Source organism: Phoxinus phoxinus, assembly GCF_949152265.1.
Source record: "Phoxinus phoxinus genome assembly, chromosome: 22".
Taxonomy (NCBI): domain Eukaryota; kingdom Metazoa; phylum Chordata; class Actinopteri; order Cypriniformes; family Leuciscidae; genus Phoxinus; species Phoxinus phoxinus.
Genome location: NC_136897.1, coordinates 19,848,195 through 19,870,396, shown reverse-complemented (window position 1 = coordinate 19,870,396; position 22,202 = coordinate 19,848,195). Strand labels below are relative to the sequence as shown.

The 22,202-nt window shown below is 36.8% G+C and overlaps 1 protein-coding gene and 1 long non-coding RNA gene across 3 annotated transcripts in view; one reads left to right on the top strand and one right to left on the bottom strand.

The window, feature by feature from the left end:
• Positions 1 to 1,290: 1,290 nt before the first annotated feature.
• Positions 1,291 to 22,202, top strand: part of phf2 (PHD finger protein 2) — a 27,191-nt gene continuing 6,279 nt past the window's right edge. The window contains exons 1-18 of one of the 2 annotated variants that reach the window (XM_079596887.1): positions 1,291 to 1,848; positions 8,494 to 8,579; positions 9,438 to 9,552; positions 9,808 to 9,968; positions 10,152 to 10,293; positions 10,596 to 10,782; positions 11,151 to 11,313; positions 11,393 to 11,480; positions 12,111 to 12,217; positions 13,448 to 13,539; positions 13,640 to 13,729; positions 13,895 to 14,233; positions 15,630 to 15,749; positions 16,493 to 16,608; positions 16,771 to 16,949; positions 17,628 to 17,695; positions 18,266 to 18,435; positions 21,326 to 21,624. In XM_079596887.1, coding sequence (XP_079453013.1) covers positions 1,751 to 1,848; positions 8,494 to 8,579; positions 9,438 to 9,552; positions 9,808 to 9,968; positions 10,152 to 10,293; positions 10,596 to 10,782; positions 11,151 to 11,313; positions 11,393 to 11,480; positions 12,111 to 12,217; positions 13,448 to 13,539; positions 13,640 to 13,729; positions 13,895 to 14,233; positions 15,630 to 15,749; positions 16,493 to 16,608; positions 16,771 to 16,949; positions 17,628 to 17,695; positions 18,266 to 18,435; positions 21,326 to 21,624 — 2,620 coding nt within the window. In that variant the 5' untranslated portion in view covers positions 1,291 to 1,750. The remainder of the gene's footprint in view (positions 1,849 to 8,493; positions 8,580 to 9,437; positions 9,553 to 9,807; positions 9,969 to 10,151; positions 10,294 to 10,595; positions 10,783 to 11,150; positions 11,314 to 11,392; positions 11,481 to 12,110; positions 12,218 to 13,447; positions 13,540 to 13,639; positions 13,730 to 13,894; positions 14,234 to 15,629; positions 15,750 to 16,492; positions 16,609 to 16,770; positions 16,950 to 17,627; positions 17,696 to 18,265; positions 18,436 to 21,325; positions 21,625 to 22,202) is intronic. The other variant, XM_079596888.1, reaches the window with a different exon arrangement.
• LOC306990276 overlaps positions 15,743 to 22,202 on the bottom strand; it is a 21,002-nt gene continuing 14,542 nt past the window's right edge. The window contains exon 3 of the long non-coding RNA XR_013795843.1: positions 15,743 to 16,502. This is a non-coding gene — a long non-coding RNA (uncharacterized lncRNA). The remainder of the gene's footprint in view (positions 16,503 to 22,202) is intronic.

Below are 22,202 nucleotides of genomic sequence, written 5' to 3'. Positions count from 1 at the left end.
AATATAGGTTTATAAATGATTGACCTATTTTTGCACTCTAGAAGCCAAATACTTATTTTAACTGTTAGTTTCATCTTCCTCTTTTTGTGGCTTTGACTTTATGGCAGCCCTGAGAACCATAAAAAGATGTGACATTTAGGGCACTGATTTTGCGGAAAGTCTGAACAAACTGGTGGCTAATCTATATCTCAGACCAACTAGCACCACCAAGAGGTCAAATGTGCACTTACATTTCAGGTTGCAACTGAACTGAGTGAACTGTTGGAACACAGCTGACTCAATTTGGCTTTACTTTTAGCCAACTAAATTTATTTATAGGTTTTAAAATTCACCCTAGAGCCATTCATCAGATCTTCCCTGAAATTTCCCCAAAGAAGTTTGGGACAGCACTTATTGGTCAGAAAGAAAGAAATATTTTGCTTATACAATTATAGTCACTGGTCTATTTGTTTTGTTTTGGATCTATTGGGTAATGCATAGTAGAATGACACCAGTTTTGGTGGTCAGTCATATTGCCAGTCAGCCAAAAAAAATGTATATATTTTTTATGTATTTTACCAACACTTTGGTGTTTTGAACACTGGTGGACATTTTTATGTTCTTTAATTCTTTTTTTAAAACATTGCCATTATAAAGCAGACATTTTAAATATTCCAAATGATTTGCTTGTAGCACACTGATAATTCCATAGTGAGTGAACTGGATATTTCTCTGCTATATCTTTGTAATGTTTGGCTATATTTATATTTTTTTTTAAAACTTGCCTTTTAATGTAGTTGGCACAATTCCTCAATGTAGGCTATATATAAGTTGCAATTATAAAACTTCGCAAAATACATGTGTATGTATATTGTATATATGAGAAAAGAGGCCTATGTATATGTGTGTGTATTTATACATACATGTGTGTGAATATATTCATGTATGAGAAAATAGGCCTATATACATACTGTATATTGTGTGTATACACACAGACTTACAGTAAGTTATTTACTTTTATGTAAATATAAATTAAGGAAATTATGATAATGTTTTATATAACTGTATACATGTATTTGAATTTACTTGTCTTTCTTTAGCTTATATTAAAAAAAATTCATATGAGATATAGGTAAATATAAAATATCGTATTCTTCAATTAAAAAACTAATTAATGCACTACGTTTCACAACTTAACTAGTAATTTTACTCGTTTTAGTTTGCACTATGCCGTTTATCTATCTATAGCTCAAAATAAGAACCATATGTCAAAATTTGAACTAACTCTGTTCTTTTAATCCTGTCTCGTCTATGCCATAACTGCACGAGACCTTATTAACGTGTCACAGACTCAGCTGCAGCTGGTTCGACGGTTGGCTGGAGATCCCTGAAGGTGGATTTTCGTCTTTCTATCGTCCCGGGAAACCCGGAGAAGCAGCCGCAGCGTTTAATGAGCTCCATTCATCTGGACCAGCATGACCGAGGCGATTTTTCCCGTCTTGCAGACTGACGTAACAATATTACAATGAAAGGATGCATTTTCTTGGGCTTTATGAAAGTCTCCGCGCTCGTATAGTCACCAGGGGGCATGCACACGTCAATGCAGCGCGGGAAACATTTTAACATCGTAACATTGTAACGTCGGATCGGGGGAACGTTCGAATGGACGTAGGAGCAGCTCCGCGGCTCTTCATATCGCTGTAGTTTGTGTTACGGGAGGTTCCTGCTGCCCCCATCCATCTCTCCGGCTGTTGTTGTGAATTGATCTAACATGGCGACTGTACCCGTGTATTGCATCTGCAGATTACCTTACGACGTAACCCAGTTTATGATCGAATGCGACGCCTGCAAAGACTGGTTTCATGGCAGGTAACCGCAATATTTCGTTCAACTATTTAAGTGTGGATTTGGATGGAAGCGTTTTGCCTCCCGTGCGCACATTTTGTATTGCTCTGAAGAGCGAGGGCCGCTTGAAGAAGAAGGCGGAGTTATATTTAGCTGGCTCGGTTGACACATTTTTGTGAACTGTACAAAAAGATTTGCTTAATCGTAAAGCCATTTCGATGTATTTTCTACGATGTGAGCTCGATCTGCGTGCATCGCACGCTTTGGTTGCGTCTCAGACTGGACGTTGTCGTAGTAGTGAGCCGTGGGTGTCTGCGAACACGAATGGCTTTTCTTTAACACCTTTTTTTTACGGTCCTTTATGCGCCGTATTTGTCCAGATTTGCTCCTATATCAGTGCTTTAACTGGCTTTGAATTGTGTGAAAACTGTCCTTGTCCTTTCTGGTGTCTGCTGGAAGAATAATAGGCTGCATATGAGCCAGACATTGCAGATTTAGAGCTGCTCTGCACATTTTAACATGTAGGCTATGACATCTAGCCATTATCATAGACTGTATTTCATCATGATCAAAACCAGTAAGTTCAGATTTATTCGCCGTAGCCTATAGGTTCCGTGAAGCATCACTGACAGCAGCATGTAGCCGTAGCAAATGAGTTTAACTAGATCCAATAATGGGAGTCTATCTGTAGTCTGTTATTATTCGATTTCATCTTAAATTTCCCCCGCGAATCATTTTGTATTGTTAGGCTTAGTGAAACTTGGGTGAACAAAGGTTTAAAATTCTATTTTGTAAATGTAAACAAAGAACAAGCGTTCCAGTTCACTGACTGATACATTTACGCGCGTTTAATTTTAACCCTTTAATGAGCCCAGTGATTGTTACAGTTCTAACGTTCAATTCATGCAGTCAAAGAATATGATAATTAGCTACATGACTGTTATCGTTTAACGATCTAAACAAAGTGACCGTTCAACACACAACGCGTTGTAATCGTGTCTCGTTTTCAGGCTGAATATGCGGTTAACTGCATTCAAATGTATAAGGAATTATTTGAATTGACACTAATGTGTTTGTTTCTGTTGGAGTGAATGATATTTTACCGCCCTCAGTGATTTTAAACGTCTGTGACCTCTATATGGAGAGGCTAGGGCGACTGATTCTGTGAGATCAGATGAAGAGAGAAACCAGTTATGGCGTTAAAGTGTTTACACTGATGTTAACACTGATAATTCTGTATTAAGCTGTTTATGACTGTGTTAACTTGTCTGAAAAATTGTTTCAGTCTTTGAATATTGTAGCACTTAACAGATAGTATATTTTTAATTTTTTTACTAAGCATTCACCAATACAAAATTTGTGTGCAGAGTCTGATAATTCTGATCTTACAATATCAGTAGTTGGGTAGTTCTGCTTTTTTATGCTTGCTAGTTCTAAAACACTGATCATCACACAACTTTAGAATACATTTTTTTATCTATTGCAGTTATTTAGCTTACTTTAAGGTGGTTTAGCCTAGCCTACTAGTTTCTCAGTAACACTACAATAAGGTTTTATTAGTTAATGTAATAACTAATGAACAAAACATTTGTTACAGTATTTATTCATCTTTGTTAATGTTAGTTAGTAAAAATTGTCGTTCATTGTTCATGTTAGTTCACAGTGCATTAACTAATGTTACCAACACAACTTTTGATTTTAATAATGTATTATTAGTAAATGTTGAAATCAACATTAATTTAGATCAATAAATGCTGTAGAAGTCTTGTTCATTCTTAAAGGGATAGTTCGCCAAAAAATAAAAGTTCTGTCATCATTTACTCACCCTCAAGTTGTTCCAAACCTGAATTATTATTTTTTTTCATCTGCTGAACACAAAATAAGAAATTTTGAAGAATGTTGGTAACCAAACAGTTTCTGGTCCCCTGTTGACTTCCATAGGCTAGTATTTGTTTGTTTTTTCATACTATTGAAGTCAATAGGGGACCAGAAACTATTTGGACAGAATTTTCATTTTTGGGTGAACTACCCCTAACACTATTCATGTTAACTAAAGTAGTTAACTAATGTTAACTATAGACCAGCAATGAAATAGTGGTATTTTATAAAAAATTAACCTTAAGTTCCATGCATATTACATTTCTGGTCACTCAAGCTTATAAATAGAGCTCAGAAACAAAAAGATAAATATATGAATATATAAAAATCAATATTACAACTTTCTTTGACTGCTGCAATTCACCATGACAAGTTTAAATTGCTGCATTCCTAGAATTATCATTGATAAATTTTGTCTTACAAAATGCATTCTGATGTTTATCAGTTCTGTATAGTATGCAGAACTTCACAGAAAGCTCAGCAGTTTTTCGTAGAACTAGAACGCCTGTCATTTGGTTACACGCATCCCCCGCCCTTTGCATGTTTGTTTATTAAATATTTTGGTAAATTTGACGATGCTTTCATCTACTGATAAGAGTGGCTACACACAGCTCCATTTGACACGTTTGACTGTATTTAAATCCGTTCCACTGAATTCTGCTGATAAGCTGATTTTTTTAAACAGATTTTTTTATCAAAAGACCTGAAGATTAAAAAATATTAGCCTAGGTGACTTCCTCCAGCTGAACATTTGTAGGAATAACTCTCCGTAAGTAACAAGTACTGGTATTAGGGTTCCCAAGATCATAGAAAACCTGGAACTTGTGTTTTACAGGCCTGTAAAAGTCATGGGAATTAAGTAGCCTAAATTTAATTTATAAAGCACATTTACACACAGCATAAAACTGACCAAAGTGCTGTACAGTGAATAACTAAAAAGACAAATAATTCAAAAAACACATAGGATCAATAGTCACAATTATACAAAACATGAGTAAAAAAGAAAACCTTTTTAATATATATTATTTAATTAATATATGAATACACATTTTTCTAGTTTTCTATGCACTATATTTCATTGGCTAAATGCTTGTGTGTAGACCGTGTATGTAGAGTAAACTTGCTCACAAGGCATAATGATAATTTATTATAAAATTAATCATTCTTTTAGTCGGTTTTTTTAAAATTCCAAATTATTTTTTAAAGGTCTTTTAAACTAATAGAAAATTGATTTCTTAGAGATTTGTAGGTCAAAAAGTGTGGGAACTGTAAGTTACACTGCCTGTTCAAGTGCATGTGAACTCTGTAACCTCGCTTTTTACCTCACTTTCACCCCGTAGCAGCCATGGGATCCAAACCAAAATCCGGCTGTCGGAATTTAACCACAATGCTATTTTTAAGTCATTTCATTTTATTTTAGAAACAGCTTTTGTAAACCGATGATGAGCATCACCACCAAAGATATTATAAGTTCCACTTCCACACTGTTATTATTACTTCCTTTTGTTTCCTGAATTAATCATTCTACATTAACAGTTCTACTATTTATATATGTTTTATAAATGTTTAATCTGTTCCAAAAGGTGCCTCTATGATCAGCATACATTTCCGTCAAGGGTAAACATGTTGATAGTGATTTCTGCAAGCATGCTGGCCTGCGAACAGAAATGAAGACGTTTTGTACCACTGCGGTGTGCAACGCTCCTCCTGACCACATGCCGCTCTTTGTGGTGTGGGCGTGTGTTCTCCACTCTTCAGGTGGCAATGAATGACATCATTCCCTTCGTTTACAGGGCAGGGTGCCAGCTACAAGTGGCGCATCAGATCCTAAAAGAGATTTGTCCCTTTAATGATAATATCTAGTCTGTGACAGAGCAGCTTTGGCATATTGCACAAGTTTATTAAATATGTTTTATAATAATACTCTCTTATTGCACCTGTCTCTAAGGTGACTTTACAGGAAGAATAATTTAGAGCTGCCATAATGTTGTATATTCCTTCTTGCTTTTGTTGTTGTTGTATTTATTGATTTAATCTGTCATGACAGTGTGTAATTACATTGTCTCAGAGTGAAAATCCAGTTAATTTCCCCCTCAAGGACATTTTCTTGACTTTGAGCGGTGTGACTTAAGCATTATTTAAAGACTGGTTATCATTACGCTGTTGATCATGTTATTTTCTTGTTATTCAGACACAAAATAGAATACGACTGCATTAAGGTACTTAAGGTGTTGTTGTTGCTTTTAAGAAGAGGCTTTCTTAGACGTGACTATTTCCGGAGAGTGATTTTGAGACTTTCTTTTCAGGACCGTCAACACTTAACATACAAAATGGCCCCGTAAATAAACATTATCATCATGCGCGCTGCTGCGGATAGTTTGCAGGCGGTTGTTTAGATTAAGGGTCTATTGTGCCAGCACAACAAGACATGTTGTATTGAATGTAATTTCACAGAGAGACAAGCTGTGTGTATTCTGTCTTAAAGGAACAGTTTACACAAAAAGTGTTTACTCACCTTCATGTGGTTCAAACCTAAATGCAAACCTAAAAAGGACATTCCAAGTTCCAACACTCTTTTACAAGTAATATAGGACATATGTTTTATTTTATAGTTTGTGTTGTTTTTGTTTTTTGGATGTTGACCACTGTTGTCTGTAGCATTCTTCAAATGCTATCTTTTTTGTTGTTGTCTTTTTAAGTAAAAATAGCGAATTCAGTTTTGCATCACAGGAATAAATCGTATTTTAAAATATATTAAAATTGAAAACCATTATTTTTCACAATATTACTGTTTTAACTGTATTTACTCTCTTTGTGTGGCACAATTAATTCATATATTTTTGTATAAACATTGAGTTCCATCAAAAACATGTTGCGCATGCCATGTACATTAAATTATTATTATTTTGTTCTATGGAACACAAAAGGCTAAAAAAAAATCACACCTCACCTTCTTTTCCGAGTAATATAGCACATACTGTACGAACTATTTAGGCTACAGTGTGTTTGGTGCTTTTTGTATCTTGACCACTGTGCTCTCTTTAAATTGCTGCATGAAAATTCGTCAAATATTCTCCTTTTGTGTTCTTTGATAATAAAAATGGCGGATGGGTTTTGGAATGACATGACGGTGAATTAATAACTACAATATAATTTTTTTGTGTAAACTGCTCCTTTAAATCGACAAGGGATTGGCCCCTTTTTTTCAGTGTGCAGATACTCATGATAAGGATTAGCCGAGGAGAGACGAAGAACGTGGAAGGGTGTATTTCACTGCTAATCCTGATGCCCGAGTGGGCGGTTTGACCCTTTACACCCACATGCTCTCTTTGTTGTCCTGAGGCTCAGTGATACTTGGCTCCTTTCACTTTTGCCATGATTCAAGGGTGCTGACACCACCCACCATCTGAGTGGACAGCATGTGTGATATTCATATGGCTGCACGTAGTAGTTATTATACCACGCTGGAGGAGAGCCCATAATGGACACTCCCAATGCAATATTTCCTCATGACCCGTGAGCAGCTCCTCCTAATGGCTGGAATGTGTTCTAGATGCATCGGTTTATATTAGTATAGGAGGAACATTTGCACTGCAGATGGGGTGACAAAAAATGCATACAGTGCCTATAATGTAATGCAGACATGCATTTTCTGTAAAGCTGCTTTAAAACTATGTACTGTGGAAATCGCTATACACATAAATGTGAATTGAACTGAAATATAAAGAGGATTCAGGCTCTTGGAGGTTTTTTTCATTTATGTTTTGTTCATTTACAGCACTGAATCACAGTGGATTTAGTTTGTTGTTTAGTTCAGTTATTTTATTTTTGCCACTGATCAGACAATCTCAAAGTCAAAACGGATATGTAAAAACAATTATTTTTGATTTTATATAATAATAATAATAATAAATTTTATTTGTAAAGCACTTTACATTTGACACCAAATCTCAAAGTGCTAAGCTGATATAGATATAGATATAGCTTAAGTGCTAAGCTATATCTATCCCCTTTAATATGACAGGCTAGTGCACTCATTGGGTTTGGAAGACACGCACATAGTTAAATGACTGGAGATCACTTGCATGCCAACAAGTGACCACTGACAACTCTAAAGGAGTTACAAATTGAAGAGACTGTGATACAGCAACGCTTCAACAGCTTTATGGGACAGTGGTAAAGAGAAAGCCACTATTAAAAATGTCACCTGACATCTCGGCTGTAGTTTTGCCAGAAGGCATGTGGCCGACTCTGAAGCCAGCTGGACGGAGGTTGAGCTTGTTGGCCATCAGACTACACGCCATATTTGGCTTACGCTGAACATTGTGCATCATCAAAAATGCACCATTTCCATCATGCAGGACTAGGCCTGTTCCCTGAGGCATTGGATTGCCAGGGGCCACCAAAACCTCAGGACGTGTGGCCCGAGACTGCGAAACAAAGCTAGGGCTTCAATAAGGGGCAGCCATGGGCAGGAAAGTGGCCAGATGTGCAAAGCTGACAAAGTTGTCCACACCAAGTCTATAATATTCGGAAAGATGTCATCTGTTAACATTCCAATTCCGAATATTTCATCAGAATTCAGGGCTTGTTTTGAATGGTTGTCAGTGGAGAATAATTCTATTAGAATTTGTATACGTATATAGGCACTGTGTATTGTAAATACGTTTTACAGAACCGTGATTAACCAGGTTTAATTTGCTGTAACTCAATGCTGATTGCTGCTGTGCTATTTTAATAATATTGCAATGGATCTATAGAAACAAACAGATGCACATTTGTTTGTTACAGCTGCGTGGGAGTGGATGAAGATGAAGCACCAGATATTGACATCTATCACTGTCCTAACTGTGAAAAAACACATGGCAAATCCACCTGTGAGTATCTTTCCTTCATACTGTGAATGAATTAGGGTTGTACTAAATTGTACTAAGTTGTACTAATACTATATCATAAGTAGTATTTAAATTTTATATCATATTTGACGTAATGCATTGTGTATATATAAACTATCCTTTAAAAGTTGGGGTCAGTAAGATAAAACAAATAATGTAATAAATTGATCAAAAGTGACTGTAAAGACATTTATAATGTTACAAAAGATTATTTTTTCAAATAAATGATTTTCTTTAGAGCTTTCTATCCATCAAAGAATCCTGGGAAATAATTAAGTTTCCACTGAATTTGACTGAATTTTATGACTTTATTTTGTGTTTAAATAATTCAATATTAAAAATTAAATGCATTTAAATTTAAAATTGTAAATAAAACAATGATTATGTTTTACAAGAAAATATACTATTTTAGTCTTTCTACTTCAAAATTTCATGTTTCATTCAATGTGTTACTTGCCATTTCTTTGCAATTAATTGTGAATTTCTACATCAATGTGGTTTCAGTCCAACCCTATAATGAATGAAAACAAGTTTTAGATACGTGATCATTTATTTACAATTACAACCAAAGTAGTCTTGTCCCATTACCAAAATTACCAACTAAATACCATAATATTCATGAAAATAATGTAATTTAAAATGACAAAGAACTACATAGTTTTGGTTCCAAACCATCATGTTGATGTTAAAATCTTCTTCTGCATTTATGCTTTTGCTTCTGCAGTTTGCATTTTTATTTCTGTATTAAGAAACTGGTAGCATCAAGAAAGAGTAAAGTGAATTATGCTCAGTATGTGTGAATTAGATTTGGTTGGTTTCATCTGTTTATAATTTTAACAGTGAAAAAGAAAAAGAGCTGGAATAAGCATGACACGGGGCAAAGCGGAGACGTCAGACCGGTTCAAAACGGCAGTCAGGTGTTCATAAAAGAGCTGCGCAGCAGGACATTCCCCAGGTATAGTACACATGTATTTATTCACCTCTGTGAAGATCATCCCAGTCCAGTGTGAAGAATTTAAAGGGCCAGTGCTCCTGATAATGTCCAAGTCTTTCAGTTTATCCAGTGTCCAGAAGATGGCGCTCCATGATCAGCTTTGCTCATGCTCTGAACTTTTCCACCAGACATGTGAAAAAGATTCCAGTATGATGTCTTGGAGAGATTGTGTTGGTGACTGTAGGTAACATGCTTACTGTGTATTTTCCACCGCAGTTCAGAAGATGTAGTGGTCAAGCTGTCTGGAAGTCAGTTGACATTGGATTACCTTGAGGAGAATGGTTTCAATGAGCCAATTCTCATCCAGAAGAAAGATGGGCTGGGGATGGCCATGCCTGCACCCACATTCTACGTCAGTGACGTGGAAAACTATGTTGGTAAGTGAATTTAGGGAATATGTGTTGTTAATTAGAATCTATTAATATTAATATAAATGTAAATGTAACAAATTATTATTATTAATGCAATTTGCTGAGAGTGAAAGTATAACAAAACCAAGTGTTCCTCCATTTTTTTAATGTATGTTGTTCTAATTGTTGTCTACTTTTTTTCATTCAAAGGGCCTGATGTTCTTGTGGATGTTGTTGATGTAACCAAACAAACAGACAGCAAGATGAAGTTAAAAGAGTTTGTTGATTTTTACTACAGCACAAACAGAAAGAAAGTATTAAATGTGATCAACTTGGAGTTTTCAGACACAAGGTAAGCAGTCCTATAAAAAGTTGCATAGGGATATAGGAAAACTTCAGAAGTCTATACAAAAACCAGTGTAATTTCACAGTTTTACTAAATAATTTGATACAGGAAAACCTAATACAGTAAAGCACACTCCTTTTTATTAATTAACATAAATATTTGCAAATTAAATGTAAACATGGCATTTAGCCTTCAAGTTTTTCTCAATTAAATACAAATGTCAGTATAATAATATGTCATGGGTGTTTTTTTTTTTTATAAGTGTGTCATTTGGAGAATATTTACTATTGTTCCCTTTATTTCTGTAGAATGGCCACTATTGTTGAGAGTCCGCAGATAGTTCGGAAGTTGTCCTGGGTTGACAACTACTGGCCTGATGATGCATTGTTGGGGAAGCCCCAAGTGTCCAAATACTGTCTTATCTGTGTGAAAGACAGCTACACAGACTTCCACATTGAGTGTGGAGGTGCCTCTGTGTGGTATCATGTGCTTAAGGTGACTCCTTCATATTTATTTATACCTCAATGCTACTTATTTCTATGACAATAAAGCACAAATAAGCTTACCATATTTTTTTATACAGAAAAAGTGTTGATTTTAAAATATATACTTTTGTGATATATTTTATTTTTAGATGTGATATGGTGTGAAGTAAAACAAACTTCTTAATTTGTTGAGTAACAAATGTATATAGAAATCAACAAAGAACTGGTCAATTTAATACACAAGTACATCATAATATTCATTTTTGTTACATGATTCTCCAGAATACTTGATTTTGATTGTCCAGTCACCGCATTCTGTGGTCATATTTTGTTGTATAGTGGATGTTGAAGTGTATATTTGACCTGTGTGTTGTATAGGGAGAGAAAATCTTCTTTCTGATCAAGCCCACCTCTGCCAACCTTTCTCTGTATGAGCGCTGGAGTTCCTCATCCAACCACAGCGAGATGTTTTTTGCTGACCAAGTGGACAAGTGTTACAAGTGCACACTTAAACAAGGGCAAACTCTTTTCATTCCATCAGGTGAGATATTAGGATGCCAGAATGAAATAAAAAATGAAGCTCTAAGCTCTAACATTTCTTTGTTTTTATTTAATGGCAGGATGGATTAATGCAATACTGACTCCTGTGGACTGCTTAGCCTTCTCCGGGCATTTTGTCCACAGTCTGAGCGTAGAGATGCAAATGAGGTCAGTGATCTGCTTCTTTTTCCTTTAAGACAAGCTTTGTATGTGCATTTTTATAGGTTCCCATAATGCAGTGTGATTGTCTCAGTGATAAAAAATCCATCCAAGATGGTGCCACAAAGTTAGAAATTCAGTCAGTGCTCAAATGTATCCATAAAATATAGTTACATATAATTAAAAATGCTTGTGTATTCCCTGTATTCTGATGCATTGTTCAATTAGCAACATCTCATTAGGTTTTGGAACAGAACTGTAGTGTACTGAAGCATGCTATTTAAAAAAAAAAACAAATTATTATAATACAATAGGCACAGAGGGTTTGGTGCATACTGTAGGACTATTATGTGGGATTATAAAGGCCTAATGTCTTTGGCTGTTGCCATTTTAAATGTTATTACATCCTGTTTGCCATGCAGTGACAACTGGAGGATGGTGATGCAATTGAAGCGTTCAAGCGTTAAACCTTCGCTGTTCTATTCTTGGCACTTACAAGCCTCTGTAGCAATGAAAAGAAAGAGGGCAAGTCAAGAGCATATGCTTTTGCCTTCTGAAGTGCATTTCTCACATCTGTGAGACCACGATTTCCTCTCAAGGCACACTTTTCAGTAATCCTCCCTTTGCTTCTCCACTCAGAGCATATGAGGTGGAAAAAAGACTCAAAGGTGCCAGCCTCACTCCTTTTCCAAACTTCGAAACAGCATGTTGGTATGTGGGGAAATACTACCTGGAGCGGTTTAAAGGTGAGCGAATAATATAAATAATGTTAAAAAAGTGTGTTTTTACATGGCTTGTTTGTAGGTATTGTAGTTTCACAAAACTCACAAGTAGTGTCAGTTTCACTGCAACCATTTACCTTTGCAAACTTAAATCATTCGCAGCAAAATTCCCCTGTGTGACTCCCCTGAAATGGCTTCAAAGGTTTTGCTTTCGAAAATTGCCTCTCCATCCTGCTAGATGGAGATTTATCCGTAATAATGAACTTTGGGACTGGAAATAAAAAGATCTAATGTCGTAAGGTAGACTCAAATGACTTCCTTCTCGCTCGCTTCGTGCGTGATCCTGGAAGGGGCCTGCTGAGCAGATGAGGAGGGTCTGGATGCCCGGCGTATTATTGCAGTCATTACATCGGTGCATCGCGGAGTTCACAGATGATTAGCTTCAAAAGGCAGAATCACTTGCTCCATTACAACCTGGTGTTTAAACTCCCCTCATCTGGCCTTGGACTGCGTGTTTATATTTCCACCATTTTCCCCCCGTCACGTTACTTAATTTTGCCAGATTGCTGTAGCGCGCACATTGCAAAAAGGACCGCAGTTGGTCTCCAAGCTATCTGATGTTCGGATGGGGGAATCGGCTTTCAAGGTCATCTTTTCAAGGGTTCAACTCTCGTGTGTGACTTCAGGTAGAGGAAAAAAAGACCTTGGCTCCAGGCCCAGCAGGCCAACTGGGCCACCGCCAGCTCTATTGCTTCCCTTCTCGTTTCACTGTTTCAGCTTTCACTTTATGTTCTTGTTATTCATTTAAATGCAGTGTGGAATATGTTTCCTGTAGTGGCAGTGTATCCAGTCCAATGTAATCAATGTTGAAACCGGCGCTCCAAAAAACCGCCCATGACTGCACATGACTGTTTTTAGGCCCCTCTGGATTGAAGTAATCAGTTTGATATATGAATGGCCTTTGTTATTGAACAGTAATGGGTCAGGTTGAAACTGTAGTCCATTTTTATCTGCCAATGCCCACCCCCCGTTTTTTCGGTGAGTTTCATGCTCTGAGCATTTCTGACAGGCTGACCACGGTTATTGGCATTGCTGTTAATGATTTAAGGAAAGTTAGACCTTTCATCAATTTGCCTATTTAGAAAACAGCCCTTTCTGGAGAGGATCTTATGTTACTAATAGGGCACTAGTTGAGTGTTTGGATCCAGATGGGAATAATGGACTCTGATGCAAAATTTCCTAAACATTTTGCAGGTTTGCATAAGGCGAACAAGCAGCCACCTCCTTACTTGGTACATGGTGCCAAAATTGTCAATGGAGCATTCAGATCGTGGACTAAAAAACAGGTAAATATTCGATTTGACATTTTCGATATTCTCTAGTTTCACTGATTTAAATTATAGGTTAGTTGACTGTGACTCTCGTCTTTTGTCTTTTTTTCCAAAGGCTCTTTTAGAGCATGAGGACGAGCTTCCAGAAAACATGAAGCCAGCACAGCTCATTAAAGACCTTGCCAAAGAGATTCGGATTTCTGAGGTGAGACACTGCAAAGTCGTTGCAGACTTAAGTTGGATGTCTTTACTCTCATTTATTCGGATATGATCTTGATTTTTATTATGTAGAATGTTTTTGTAAATGTTCAATCAGCTATTGCCAGATTCAGTAATGGTTGACAACTTCTTCACTGTGTCTTTAACTCAGAATGCAACAAAAGCCATAAAGAGCGAACCCAGCAACTCAAAGCCCCCAGCCGAGGAACCCCCGTCTGCTCCATCAGAACCAGAAGAGCCCACGTCCCCCACACACATCTCCTCCCCGCCACGAGATAAGCCAGCTAGGAAGAAAGCCACAAAGCCACCCAAACCACCCAAAATGCCCAAGGTACCCAAACCACCGAAGGAACCCAAAATAAAAGAAGGTGGCAAAAAGAAAGGGAAGAAAGCAAAAGAAAGTATTTTACCTGAGAAAAAGCCCTCGAGTCTGGCAGCTCTTGAATCCCATGCAAAGGACATCCTGAACAAGATGGACCAGCCCAAAAAAGTAATGTTTTTTTCATCCGTATAATATTCAATATATATAGTTTATGCATATGAAATGACTTAAAAGGGTGGATTATAATTTCCACTGAACAACCATCAAAATGTTTAATACAATAAGTAAAATGCAAAAAGAAATCTTCATAAAAAAATATTCAAGGCAAAAAATAGTATATGTGCATATAAAATTCATTTATATGCACATATAGAGCCATATTTTCCTACATACACTACCGTTTATAAGTTTGGGATTGGTAAATTGTCTTAAGATTTTGAAAGAACACTAGCCTGGGAAAACCCAGACCACTTCCGGCAAATTTAGATTTGCTCTGCAAGTGGGTCTGGCAAAGAGCCCATTGAAACCCATTTCCAATCCGTCGAAATCGCGGCACCAATCAGAAACGTTGGGGCGGGCTTTACACGATGACGACAGAGCAGAGACGGTGACGCAGATTTTGTACATTACAAAGATGGATGTCGCCGTGGATCATCACAACATCACTCGTTCGAATCAGCTATCGCGTCTGTTTCAAGCGATTTAAAATTGTCATTTTCGTTAACACAAACAGAGAATTGCTGAGAGTCTCGAGATGTTTCTCCGTCGCTCTGCATACGTCATGTCATTCATCGCTCTGATTGGTTTTAGATCTATCCGACGTCCGTTGGTGACGCCCCTGTGGAAATGAATTTTCTATGGAGCTTTGCCAGACCCTTACTCAGTTACAACTGAGAGTGGTCTGGGTTTTCCCAGGCTAAAAGAACACTGCATTTATTTGTAAAAAAAAATAAAATAAATATATATATATATTTTTTTTTTAGAAATCTATTTTAATTAATCTGATACTTTTTATAATTATATATAAATATATATATTTAATAAATAACATGGCAAAGCTGAATTTTCAGCATCAGTCTTCAGTGTCATATGTTCGTTCCTTCAGAAATCATTGTAATATGCTAATTGGGTGCTCTGTTACATTTCTATTTATCATCGATGTTGAAAACAGTTTAATATTTTTATGGAAACGGTGATCTTTTTTTCATTTGATGAATAGAAAGTTTAAAAGAGCAGCATTTAATGCATCCTTGCGTAAATTTATTAATTTCTTTACAAAATTAAATCTTACTTACCTCAAACATTTAAACGATAGTGTATATTTTTTTACTAAAGCATTGTTAATAAATTGAAAATGCCACAAAGTGACTTGCAGGAACATTTCTGAATTAATTTTGAATCTATTTATTAAAATGAACTGAACATAAATGAAATATGATACTGCATGTGCAAAATCATTGTGAATAAAATCACTGTAAATATATCACCCTGCTCTAGAACTGCCAGTATGCACTTTTGTTCATTTGAGAAAAAAAAACATGTTATTGTCTCTCACATTACACAGCTGTTAAAAACTGGGATGAGTATCATGGAGAAAGAGACGAGTAAACCGAATGACGTTGCAAAGTTCGAGATGATTCGAGAGCATAATAAGAACAAGACGGAGGCCAAATGGAAATATAAGGTACGTTTGTTAGGTTTACAATGTAAGGACACATTGTAATGAATAACCTTGTGTAATGCAAACGTAATGATTTCCTCCATAGCAACATAGATCAGTGCTAGAGAGAGGCTTTGAAAATCCACGCAAATAATATCAAACCCCGACAAGTTGAAAAGTAGCAAGCAGGGCTTTGGGATCATCCAGAAAGTGATTTACACGTTTTAGATCAAAGCAATCAGCAGAAATAACTCTGCGGCTCAGTCACTCTCTCTGTTCTGGGATCATCAAAGCGGCAGAACCCTTTACCCAGCCTCAGAGTTTACCTAATGCTATAATGCTATGTCATATCCCAGACATGCCAGCTAAGTATTTACATATGCCTTCATTTCTACTATCAAAATGAGCGTGTTGTGTCGTTATTGTTGGATAACACGGGATGGCTTTTGTAGGAAAAGCTTAATTCTGGTGAACGGAAGGCATTACAGGGCCTTCGTTCAAGGGGGAAAATTCAATGCCAAACAGTCCAGGAATGTTTGTAGTTGCTCCAAGTCTCCTGATCCGAGTGCTCCTTTGCCGTTCGCCAAACATTTGCAGATGGAGAGAAGTCTCTGCTAGATAGTCTTCAAGGTCATCAGCCGCAATGGCTTTAGTCTTTGACGTCTGATCACAGTGGACGCGGCTGACAGCGAAGACCCGAGAAGTGAATGAGATGGGAAGAGTTTCAAAGTACTGATGATTGTTTGGTGTTTCTTTTCATCTTGCAGAACAGCAAACCTGATTCGTTATTGAAAATGGAAGAAGAGCACAAATTTGACAAAAGTCTACTCAGCCATAAAGACAATAAATTTGCATTTTCATTGTCGAATAAGAAGTTGCTGGGGTAAGTGCAGTATTAAAGTTACAATTTCAGGCATGCATTATTAAATAGGCCCATGTTAATAAATACTTTGATATGATCAACAGCCCTAACTTTGAGCAATTTTATGTCTGTGTTGTCTCTTCTGTCAATCCAACTAATGTTCTTTTCATCTGGTTTCCTCAGATCAAAGATGGTCAAGACCCAGACCAATTCGAGTGTTTTTGGCTCAATACAGAATATTAAGGAAGAAAAACCCAAGCCTGTGAGAGACGAGTACGAGTACGTCTCTGATGAGGGGGAGCTTAAGATCGACGAATTCCCAATCAGGAGGAAAAAGAACGCGGTCAAGAGAGACTTTTCCTGTAAGGCTTCATGATATGCGATCTGGGCCAGGGTGATTTTCTGATTAAATAAAACATAATTTGAAAGCAAAAATTATTATATACTTTATAATCAGGCCCAGATGGAATCAGTAGACTTCTGTTAAATTTATTACACTGATTTTGGGACGACAAAATGATTCTTAGTAGTATTTGAAAGTATAATAAAATTAGTCAACCTCTCAAGGGGGTGGGGTCCAAAATAAATGTTTTGCAATATCTGCCAATGATGAGTGAATTAAGTAAAATTTTACTTAAGATATTTACTTTAGATATTCCTTATTGGCCATGAAACTGTTTTTCATTATTATTTTAATGGTTTTAATATTTTTTGTCCAAATAACAGTGGAATTGTTTAGTTTTTTTATGAATATTTAATTAGTAGCAAACAGCTCAGGTCAATGCATTTCCTAATAAAGTTACTGGCCACCATACATTTAATTTAATGAGTTTTGCTTGTATTTGGCAGTGTTTGTTCTCTGGGTGGCGCATATGTAGAAATATGTGAGTGACAGGCATTCAGATTATGTTGAAATCCATGGCCACTTATTCCATGTGGGCCTGCCTATATTAGACACACTGGTCTTTTAACTGATTAACAATAAATCTTTCATTTCATGCTATGTGAGAATAATCTTGAACATCTGACGTTATTTACAGTTTTATCAAACATCAAAGAGCCCATTCTGCCATCGAAAAAGCCAAAGCTACAACCGTCGGACACGAAGGTAAGCATCAACTCCATTTATAGTCCTGGTCCAGTGTTATTTAACAGAACATCCATAGTATTTCTCTTTAATCAGACCGTGGTAAAAACATTAAAAGACTGATTTTGACAGTAAACAGGAAGAAATTAGGACAAAATTCAAATCTCCAATCTTTATTTCATGAAGTAGCTGATTAATTCCTTCTGCATGCATTTAAAACATTGCAGCGCTGATGTTCTCGGCTTGCGATAATTCACCCGTAATGTTCCGACTTAAACCAACATACGGCACAAATCAAAGAGAGCGAGCTGCAAGACTGAGCCAAATATCACCTCAAAACTGATGAGGGAAATAGCTGTGGACTGAATCAAATGAGAACAAGAAAGTTAATCATGACAGAGGCCCAGGCGAACTATGTGAGGGGTTACAAAAGGCTACAGGATATACCAATAAAAAACTCACAAACCTAAGAAAAATCCTGTATATAGAATGAATATCGCTCATGCAAATCAGTTCAGCTTCTTGTGTATATTTTGATACATTTACATTATGTACTTCATGTCAGTTTTTTCCCCCCCATTGTTATTTCAGAATCCAGATTCATCAGATGAAGAATCGCTCCACATAGACACGGAGGCCAAGACAGAGGTCAAAGGTCGTAACTCCAAGGTCTCCAAGAAGAAAGGGGGCAGTTCAGCTGGGATTCTGGATCTCCTACAGGCCAGCAAACAAGTGGGCGGCATTGACTACAGTAACAACAGGTATGCACATTGTTATCCATATCCTGGTGTTTGAAAGGCATGAGTTAGCCAAGTCAATTAATAAGGCTGAATAGGTTATTTACTTTAATTTTAGCTTTCGCTTTAATATTTAGAAAATAATAATTTTGAGATGCAACTTCTCCAAAATAATTTTAACATGGAATGGAATGCTGAGACTATCAGGATGGTAAACCGTTCCGAGAAACATCCCCTCTAGGGCAACGTCGGCTTTAATATACATTTCATAATATAATCCATAGCCTTTTGTTTTTGTGTAGACTTTGATAGTTTTGTGACAAATAAGTCCTAAATATTTATTCCATATTTTTGTTGATTTGAATATCTTCAATCTGCGTTATATTTTTTCAATGTTTTAAATGCGTATATACATGTAGATGAACATTTTTGGCCGAGTTAAAACAGTTTTAAAATACTTAGCTTCGCATTCTGTTCTATACCGTTTTGCTCCGTCCATCTGTTTTTGAGCACAAGAATGTGTCTTGTGGGAAAAATCGTGACTAGTATCTGGTGTACATGACCCTAAACTAGTGTAATTATACAAGGCTTTCTTAAGCAACTAGTTGTTTAGACAATCCATCGACTGGTCATTTGTGCACATCCCTAGTTCATACATTTTCATGATTCATGTGGTATGTTTTGTACATTACACACGCTAATGTGGCAGAGTATGTATTATGGATATGTTCAGTGTTTGGCTGAGGGCCATAGGGAACATACAATTTATATGATGAAGCATGTTCCTGACCCTTAAAGAATTAAAACGCATCATATTTCTTGCTTAACTGTTAGTTTTTAAACTTCACACTGTAAACACATCGAGCGCAGGCGTTTCTTCATCTGTTGAACAATGGCTAAAGTAATAGTTTGCACGGTTCTTTATAAGCAGTTTACATGTGCTGGCATTATTTGTTTAATCCCTCTACACTATTAATTTGTCAAACACAGCAAAAGCTTTAGGCCATTCCTCTTCATTTTACTGTTTGCTGTTTTGGGCACATTTTTGATGGTCTATTTCCACTGCGCTGAAAGCTGCAAATCAGCTCAAACACAAAATGAGAAGGAAAACATGGTTGAAATATGTTAATTTCTCAAATTATTTTTTGTGTGCTTTTAAACCTGACATATGACTGCAGGATTGTGGGGAGGAAATGCCTCCAGTCAGTTGCGACCACATTAAACAAGCTCTTGACTCATTGTTCCACCTCACTGGTTAATCACTTAATAGGTGGTAATCTGCACGGGCTAAAGGCCCTTTCACACCGGACGCGTACACGAAAAAGCGAAACGAAAAACCGAATAGTTCGCGTGCGAAATAGGGACAATTTGAGGAGCTCGTTCAGACAGTGGCACCGCATCTGACGAGACAAACCACTAACTTCAGGGAACCAACCGGTCCGGAGCAGCGTCTGGCAGTCTGCTGAGGTGAGGGCTACGTTTACATGCAATCAAATAAACAATCCACTGTGTGTGATTGGCTGAAGCCTTTTCTGTCGCCGCAAAAGTAAAAAAAAAAATCGACATTGAAGCGAAAAAAAAAAAAGTCGTTTTTTCGCCGCAGCACATTCGCGTTCGGTGTGTAAGCACTCATTACACAACAGCTGATCAAAAAATAAAACAATCGCGCGAATTATTCGTGCGTCAAAATCGCGTCCAGTGTGAAAGGGCCTTAAATCTGTATTTTTCTGCTAGTTACCTCAAGCTTGGAAGCAGATGTGTGGACACAATAGTTTACACGGTAGAATCTTCTTGTGACATGAAAGCGATTTATATGACGAGGATATTAACTTTTTATGGGGAATGAATGTTTAGTGACAGGTAAGTTAGAAAGGCAAGAGGGAGATGTGCAGATTGGTGGTTTATTGAATGAGCAGATGTAATTATAAGACAGAACAGGTTCAGTTTTGGTTGAATGAAGGTCCAGTATGAATGAAAGCAGAGACATTAATGCAGGTAATTTGGTTTGCCTTTTGTTAACACACCTTGGATTGAATCTTAACTAGGATTTTCAGGTTAGTTTTCCAGGCCCACCCATTAGGTTTAAATGTTCAGTTGATTACATTTGCCTGAGATTTAAACAAGTCCACATGACATTGCCATACATCAGCTGCAGTGGAAAAGCTCTGGCCATGATTGACATCAACCATTTCTATGGTGGGTTAAAGGTGATGTGTAATGTTTTGAATATTAAAATGTTATACTGTAATAAGTAAAATATTGTATACAACTTTTTTTTTAATTTACGATTTTTAATATGCACAGTCGACTAAGTAAACTATTAGTATTTCCTTGAAAACTGGGTTTCCATCCTATTTTTATGCAGATTTTGGGATATCGCCAGTGGGCATTTTGGGGGGATATTGCAAAAAAAATGCTGAATTGAAACACTAAGATGCAAATAAAAATTTAATAATGCAACTAAAATGAACATATTTGCATGCATTTTTTTAATTCAGCAAGTAAACATGAGAATTAGTTGCAATGGAAAGACATTTGCTTAATATTAAATTGATAAATGTGCTTCAAGTCATGAGACGGAATTATTTGGCCTGGTAATACTGCTTTATTTGCTAATAGCTTTTCATGATATTCAGAGTTTTAGTATAAATTTAAATTTGCAGCTTGGAAACGTATATATATATATCATCATTAACCTGACCAGTGGCGTCTGCTTGGGACTGTTCATCTGAGAAATCTTTCTGCTACTCTAGTGGTGCAAAAATTACACACTTCACCTTTAAGTGTCCATCTCCATTCTCATTGCTCCCCATCACCCGACTCAATTCCTAAAATTTCGAATCGCTTCTCATTCCCACTGACACTTGGAGTAATGTGCGTGTGTGTTGTGTATTTCTCATTGATGGACTTACAGTCAGCCACCTGCATCCCCCAGCACACAGGAGGCCATCCAGGGCATGTTGTCCATGGCTAACCTGCAGTCATCAGACTCTTGTCTGCAACCATCCTGGAGCAATAGCCAAGCTAAGAACAACTCTCACAGCAGCTCAGCCAGCAAGAAGCCGAGCGGCGCAGCCGGAGCAGGAGGGAACAGCAAGCGACCAGCCAAACGCTTGCCCAAAAAGACGCAAAAGAGCAGCAGCGTGGACAGTTCGGACATGTTCGATGATGACCAGGACCACATGGACGCATGCTTTAAGGATTCTGATTATGGTAAGTTCTTCAAACGGATTCTTTAACTGTGCTTAAAGCGATAGATCACCCCCAAAAGTAATATCTTCTGGGGAACACAAAATATATTTTAAAAAATTTAATTTGTCAAAAATTGTTCATTCAAGGGGTTTAATATTGTTTGAACCCCAAAATGCAGAAGTAGTTAAGTCATACAGGTTTGGATTAGGGCTGCATGATGTTGAAAAAATGTTTTATATGCGATAATCCGTAAAATAATGTGATATGCGATACGACAATGCTTTAAGTATAAAACAGAAATTGAATAATCAAATGTAAAACTAAAACTGCTTAGTCTCTTCAGTGTACTAATTAAAGATACACTGATTCTTACTAAAGTTACAAAAGTAATTCAGTCAAGCACAGTGAGTTTTTGTTTCTTTGTCTTTTGTTGAGATTAACATTAGTGGTGGAACGGATCACAAAATTAATGGTTTATATGGGGCGGAGGGTTACTTTTCATTTATTACCTAAAGCTCACTTGAAGTTATTCGATAGCTACTACATCAAAAACTACTAGCCTAACTGATAAAGTTCACACATTATTTAAAACAAGTGAA